At 38.9% G+C, this 7,297-nt stretch overlaps 1 protein-coding gene across 10 annotated transcripts in view; it reads right to left on the bottom strand.

Moving 5' to 3' along the window:
• Nucleotides 1–4,928: 4,928 nt before the first annotated feature.
• Nucleotides 4,929–7,297, bottom strand: part of ATP2B1 (ATPase plasma membrane Ca2+ transporting 1) — a 356,691-nt gene continuing 354,322 nt past the window's right edge. For 8 of the 10 annotated variants that reach the window (XM_063927639.1, XM_063927641.1, XM_063927638.1 and 5 more), the window contains one exon: nucleotides 4,929–6,344. In XM_063927639.1, the coding sequence (XP_063783709.1) occupies nucleotides 6,033–6,344 (312 nt within the window). In that variant the 3' untranslated portion in view covers nucleotides 4,929–6,032. The remainder of the gene's footprint in view (nucleotides 6,345–7,297) is intronic. The other 2 variants (XM_063927645.1, XM_063927646.1) reach the window with 1 other exon arrangement.

Genomic DNA, 7,297 nt, shown 5'->3' with positions numbered 1-7,297 from the left:
TACGAGAAATAGAATTACCGGTGAGTAAATTCTTTTTTTTAATAATGCGACACACCCACACGCAAGCAATAGTTGGCCTGAGCAGTGCACTCTTTGCAACATAAAAGGATTTTAATATAGTTTTCACCTTTCGGATCGCCGGCTCTTTTAGTGAAGCCGTGTCAGGTGCAGGGAGAATTACCTTCTTTCTCACCCTAGACCAGTGATGGCTAACCTTGACACTCCAGCTGTTGTTGAACTACATATCCCAGCATGCCCTGCTACAGTTTTGTTATTTGGCCATGCTAAAACTGATGCAAGGCATGCTGGGATGTGTAGTTCAACAACAGCTGGAGTGTCAAGGTTAGCCATCACTGCCCTAGACAGTGCACTATCTAACACAGGGGGTGACTGCTGGGAAAGAAAATATTAAGCTCATGGGAGGGAGTCTTATTTGATCTATTTCCTTGGAATCCCTATCGGCGACACAGGACTCAGAGTCTGTGTCGGTAGCAGTAGTCATAACATTTGTAAATGGACTTTATGTAACCCAGAGAGGGTCGCCTGCAGATGGAAGAACAGAATGTTGACAAAACACATCTTCTACATATCCAGCATGCAGCATTAGATATAGCCTTATCTAATCTTTGATACGATGCATACTACCACGTATTTCTTTAACACATGCAGGCTCTTGGTGTGTCTGTAGCATCACCACCTTACAACTCTGTGTCCCTAAAATGGCTTCCTCCAGGGAGGAACTCCCTGCCTCAGACATGTCCCACACACACACACTCAGACTCACAGAATCACTGGGACTTATAGGGACCAGACCTCTGTCAGATGGACACAGAAAGGAAAAGCCAGCTCACACCCCAGCGCCAAGCACACCCATCTGTGAAACATATCATTGAAAACAGACCTGCAGCGCTTTTATACATAATACAAACATCATATAAATCGTCCCCCCCCCTCTTTGCACCCTGATACATGTCAGTAGTGAAGGGAGGACTAGCGTTTCTCTTGTGAGGAGAAAACGGCGCTGATTAGTGTGCTGGCTTAGTGAGGAAGAAGCCCCGCCTCCGTAATGGCGCGCTTCACCCGTTCTTAAATCAATAGTTAATTATACTGGCGAAGGTAGGACAGTGTGCCTTTTGCCATAAACAAGGATTTATGTTGCCCAGGGCGCCACCCCTGTGCCCTGCACCCTGCAGTTGTCAGCAGTGTGTGTGTGTGAGCTGTGAGGAAGAAGCTCGGGCCCCTTAATGGCGCGCTTCCTTCCCGCAATTTTCAACAAATATATTTATACTGGCGGGGGTTAGGACAGTGCCTTGGCACTAATGTCCCCTCTTGCCAGTGTCAAAATGAGGATTTATATGCTGCCCAGGGCGCACCCCCCCTCCCAGCGCCCTGTAGTGCTGCTGAGGGAGCATGGCGCGCAGCGTGCGATACCTCAGAATGCCGTCACTGAAGTCTTCTGATCTTCTTCTACTCACCTGTCTTCTGACTTCTGGCTCTGCAAGGGGGTGACGGCGGGCTCTGGCAACGAGCATCTAGGCGTACCTAGCGATCAGACCCTCTGGAGCTAATGGTGTCCTGTAGCCAAAGAAGCAGAGCCTTTAAACTCACAGAAGTAGGTCTGACTTCTCTCCCCTAAGTCCCACGAAGCAGGGAGACTGTTGAAAGCAGTTCTCCCTGAAAATAAAAAAACTAACATAAGTCTTTTTCAGAGAAACTCAGTAGAGCTCCTCAGAGTGCATCCAGTCTCACTGGGCACAGATTCTAAACTAAACTGGAGTCTGGAGGAGGGGCATAGAGGGAGGAGCCAAGTCACACCATTTGAAAGTCTTAAAGTGCCCATGTCTCCTGCGGATCCAGTCTATACCCCATGGTTCTTGAAGTGACCCCAGCATCCTCTAGGACGTATGAGAAAAAAAACTAAACAAAATAAGTGAAACCATACATGCAAAACGCACTCCGTTGAGCAACTGGTTAGTGTTTTGCAGCATGACTATTTGTCACTAATGGCTGCCTGGAGAGAATTGTGTGCAACATACTTTAATATTACTTCACTAAAACGTTAATAGAACAAAAACACTTGGAGGAATTCAATTATGGGCAAATTGCCATTGCCACAACGTTTAAACACTGGCAACAGCAGCCTGATTAGCCCCCTTCATCTGAATGGCGAATGCCTGATTTGCCTAAAAGTGCTCACTACCTTATGGGATAGCGAGCACTTTTGAGCGAGATCCCCACCGCTGTAAAGTGCGGCAGTGTCTGGCAGATTCGCCTGGCAAATCCGCTCGGCACTAATTGAATTCTCCCCATTACAGTATGTCCAATAACTTATTGGCATGGATATGTTAAGGCCCTTCAATTTATATATTACTTTTTGTTTTTTTTTGCTTTGACGCGTATGCCCCTTTGAATGTATTATATATAATGAAATGTAGCACCATGTGAAACATTGCAACAAATTATGTTTTATGCAGTATAATTGAGAATTGCGACTACAGCTGGGTGACCAAATACTCCTAATATGTTCGCTAACTACCATAGCCTATAGCAGAGGTTCTCAAACGCGGTCCTCAAGGCACCCCAACAGTCCAGGTTTTAAGTTTATCCATGCTTGGCCACAGGTGACGTAATTAGCACCTCAGTTAATTTGATATAACCATCTGTGTTGAGCCATGGATATACCTAAAACCTGGACGGTTGGGTTGCCTTGAGGATTGAGTTTGAGAACCTCTGGCATATAGCCATCTTTTTAGCTACAATGCAAGTGATTATTGGAGGAACATATATAAAAAGTCACATACATACTGTATCATGCTTGTTGTTTCTTATGCTTTGCCACTTAAGAATCAGCTTCTTCCATATTTATTAGACAAGGAAACAATTTGAGCGGATTCGCTTTTCAGTTAGAGCATATTTTATATATCACACTTTATACATAACATTGGTTGATAACGGACATGATGGGTAATTTAATTGTAAAATACATATTTTAATGTGACGCTTTTAAAACTTATGATAGTGATCAATAGGTTTAGTTGACCAAATAAATGGTCATTAACCTCAAAGTTAATGTGTTACTACCATATTGTACAGTTTTCTTAAACAAATGGAGGCAATTTCTGTCCATACATTACTTATTTGACTTGTTCTGAAAGGTTATGCATTTATTGAAAAAGGGCTATCCTCATACCTGTTCATGTACCTACTGTAAAATAAGTATTAGAAGTCACAAGGAGCTCTATGATCATAAGTGCACAAAGCCACACAATGACCATTTTGCTGAAAGTCATGAGATTTCTAATACAGTACATGTATTTACAGTATAGTGTATATTATTTCTTATAGTCCAATACACAAGCTATGATTTGGAGTAAAGCCATATATTCTCACTATATTTACCATCACTGACCGTAACGTTTCATTGCAGTACATTTGAAAATGTGAAATCACTACTCAAACTTATATAATGATGGAGAATGGAATGTGGCATCTCTGATATGCTCAGGTGGCGTCGGAACACTCAGGTAATGACATCCGTGATGCTGGTGGTCACAGCTTAGACCAACTGTCAGTATCTAATGTAGCTGTTAATTAGTAAATGGTTTTTGTTGCTCCTTTCATTGGCGCCACCCTGCAGACACCATGGTAAGATGGGGAAAATCCTGCAGGCATTTTTCTGAAATGCATGTGAAACTGTATTGTCACGTAACAGCCTACACACAAACTTAGCCAAAAGTGACTGATCCGATCTACAGTACAACTTACACAAGAAAAATATATACACATCTATACCACCACCCTGGGCTAGCTTGGACAGAGCACTTGCCTACTAACTTAACCAATAATTACTAAAAAAAAACAAAAAAAAAACAACAAATTACTATTTGGACATTATCTCCACACCATGTACATAATGTACGTGGTTACTGTCAGTTACACATACATTTCATTTTGTTCAAGCATTTTGCATGCTAGCGACCTGCTGAATCATTGGTACCAAATTCTAGTATAAAACATTATTAATACACAACTTGCCCCTATCTGTAAATTTACTCCATACACCTTCCCAAACTCACTGTACCTGTCATTTTGATCTTGTCTGATGACTTAGTGTCATTTAGAACATATTACTCAAACATTTAATCTTTATTTATCTGTAACAATTCCCTTAACACACAGTGCTGATTAACATGTTGCCACTGTATCAAAAAGCATAATACAGGTTGAGTATCCCTTATCCAAAACGCTTGGGACCAGAGGTATTTTGGATATCGGATTTTTCCGTATTTTGGAATAATTGCATACCATAATGAGATCTCATGGCGATGGGACCCAAGTCTAAGCACAGAATACATTTATGTTTCATATACACCTTATATACACAGCCTGAAGGTCATTTTAGCCAATATTTTTAATAACTTTGTGCATGAAACAAAGTGTGTCTGCATTCACACAATTCATTTATGTTTCATATACACACAGCCTGAAGGTCATTTAATACAATATTTTTAATAACTTTGTGTATTAAACAAAGTTTGAGTACATTGAGCCTCAGAAAACAAAGATTTCACTACCTCACTCAAAAAAGTCCGTATTTTGGAATATTCCGTATTTCGGAATATTTGGATATGGGATACTCAACCTGTATTGCATTCTCCAAAATATGTTATACTTAACATTTTTTTAGTAAATAGGTCGGGGGGGGGGGATAAACCAGGAATGACGAGAAATACTTCTCACTTAAGACAATCAAAATTATGTTTAAGGTTTACTTTTTTCTCCACATAAATACCATCTTTTACGACTGCAATTTTATTTGAAGCCACCATTAGTTGTGTACATATTTCAACATTTAACATAAGTGTTATGTTGAAACACATACAGTGAATTAAATGCAGTGGCAACATACGCAATAAAACATTGCTGCATTTGTATTTAATAAAAGGGCATGTTTATTGTGTTTACAAACAACTTTCAAAAACAAAAAGGAAAAAGGTATGACGCTACTACTTTCTAGTAGTATATTTTTTCTTTTCTTTCTTTTTTTTTCTTTTTTTAAATGCCAACAGCCCCTCATGCTGTATGAAGGTCATCTAAAGGTTTATTAGAAAATCAACACGGTTCCACTCACAGTTCACCAAGACAGTTCTAAAGCTAACATGTTTAGACAAACAAAAAATAAAAAAAAATTAAGAAGACTAATTTGTGATGTATTTTGATTTTATATATTTTGACGGAGATAGCAAAGGACTTCAACCATTATCCGTCACACATCAATGTCCTGCATTTCACAAAATTCCATTGAGCTTTTGGAACAAATGTTCATTTTTCAACAAAAAAATAAATTATAATTTGAAAACCATTGGATTAGTAAATGAATGTAATTTTTGTATGAAACTAAGAACAGAGGCCATCATTTTATAACACTGCCGCTCAAATCTGAAGCATTAGTGTTGTTTTTTATCTATTTGGCTATTAGTTAATTTATCTACAATATTTCACAAGTAAATTGCAGGCAAAATTTAGAACAGTTTCAATAGAAACACCTTTTTTCTGAAAATACAGCAGTGTTTAAAAGGACGTTTTTCTCTTTCATTATATATAAGGAAACTTCCCTTCTATGAACAGGAACAAAATATCTATAAACCTTGTAAACAGATCTGCATCATTTATAACAGAAATAATCAAATGAACAACCCAGGGCCCCCAAAAATAATAATGAATCTAGAGCATTGCTAACACACTGTCCAGGCCAATCGTCATTTAGTGTAACTGATGTTCTGCAGGTCACTTTTTCTGGATTTCCATTTATCTGTCAGAGTTCATCCCAATAATCCCATCCCTTTTCCTTCCCGAAAAAAGCACCCTCAGTCTGGCAGAAAGCATTTTTTAAAAAAATAAATCTACATTCATACAAGTGTGTCTTCATTTTGAAGTCCAATAAGCAGGCATTTTTTCCTGCCTGCCACAATATGCGAGAAGGACCCAGTGTTCTTTGCAAATCAGCTAGAATGTTAACATTCATCTTACAATCAGAGTGAAGTCTCCAGACTATGTAGTGGACTGCCTGGGGATGAAGAGGTAGCTGACTTGTTCGGTTCTATTGTAAGATGTATTCCACTGTCAACAGCATTGTTATTTTTATTAGGAGAGGGTGGTGGTGAAGAGTGACGTTTAGTTGGAGCATCATCTTCAGCATCTGTGTCATCAATGAGCGGAATATGAGGTTCAGAGTCTTCTATTCTGAACTCGGGGTGTGTCATGAAATTGTGGATGGAGCTTCGTGACTCAGGCTTTTCCAATCCTTCGTACAGAGAACTACGAAATGCATTCACCACTCGAATCTAAGTCAGTCACAAGGCAAAGTGAAAAGAAAAGAAAAACAAAAGTCAGCAATCAGAATAAATATGTGTTGAAAAAGGTTTGTATGTGATTCTGAATTCACAAATACTAAAACAATGAATTAATCAGTGCAAAATGCAGTGGACTTGCAACAAACTGTAAAAATAAACAAATAAAAAACATTTTAGTCAAGGATAAATGACACTGATGTTTTGTGGTAGATAAAGTCTATAAAATATTTTCTTGTATTGCAATAGTTACCAAACACTACTCAGATAAAAAAAACTGCTGCAAAAATATTTTTAAAAATGTTCAACTGTCAAATGTTTTTCACAGATACATTAAGGAACAAAAAAAATAAAGGAGCTATTAGCACAAAAGGTAAACCAATCCTCATGCCAGGAATTAGGATACCAGCTAGGAAGCCAGGCATATGTAAGCTGAATGCCACAATGAACTTGGAGCTGCCGAAAATCATGCGGAAAGCAAACAAAACACACCTGTGTGAAATACCTCACGAGTGTAAATATTCGAGTATATACCAAACCTTTTCCAGCTAATCAAAATAGGCATTGTCTGAGAAAAATATTTCAAAAGATAAAAGATTGTCTAGTCAGAAGCTTTTGGAAGAGTACTGGTAATGACAGGGTAATCAATAGAGCGTTAACTACAGGATCCCTTGCAAACTTTCAACATAATATTGTAAAGCAATGAAATACATTTTGGAAATTCCACTAATGAACAGAGACAATCAACTGTCCAACAGCAGTATAGACCAATAGGAGAATGCAGATTTAGAAGCTGCCTTTTGTTTTTTAAGGTACTGGTATTTTGCAGCGCACATTCAACAGGACAGGCAAGTCTTGGCAATCGTGACAAACAAGAGCACCCATGAGACTATGGAGTTTGTGCACCTACTTCCCATCTGCTGCACCTTCTTCCCTTGCAGATCAGA

This window comes from Pseudophryne corroboree, chromosome 6 (genome assembly GCF_028390025.1).
Source record: "Pseudophryne corroboree isolate aPseCor3 chromosome 6, aPseCor3.hap2, whole genome shotgun sequence".
Lineage (NCBI taxonomy): Eukaryota > Metazoa > Chordata > Amphibia > Anura > Myobatrachidae > Pseudophryne > Pseudophryne corroboree.
This window is presented reverse-complemented; position numbering and strand designations above follow the sequence as displayed.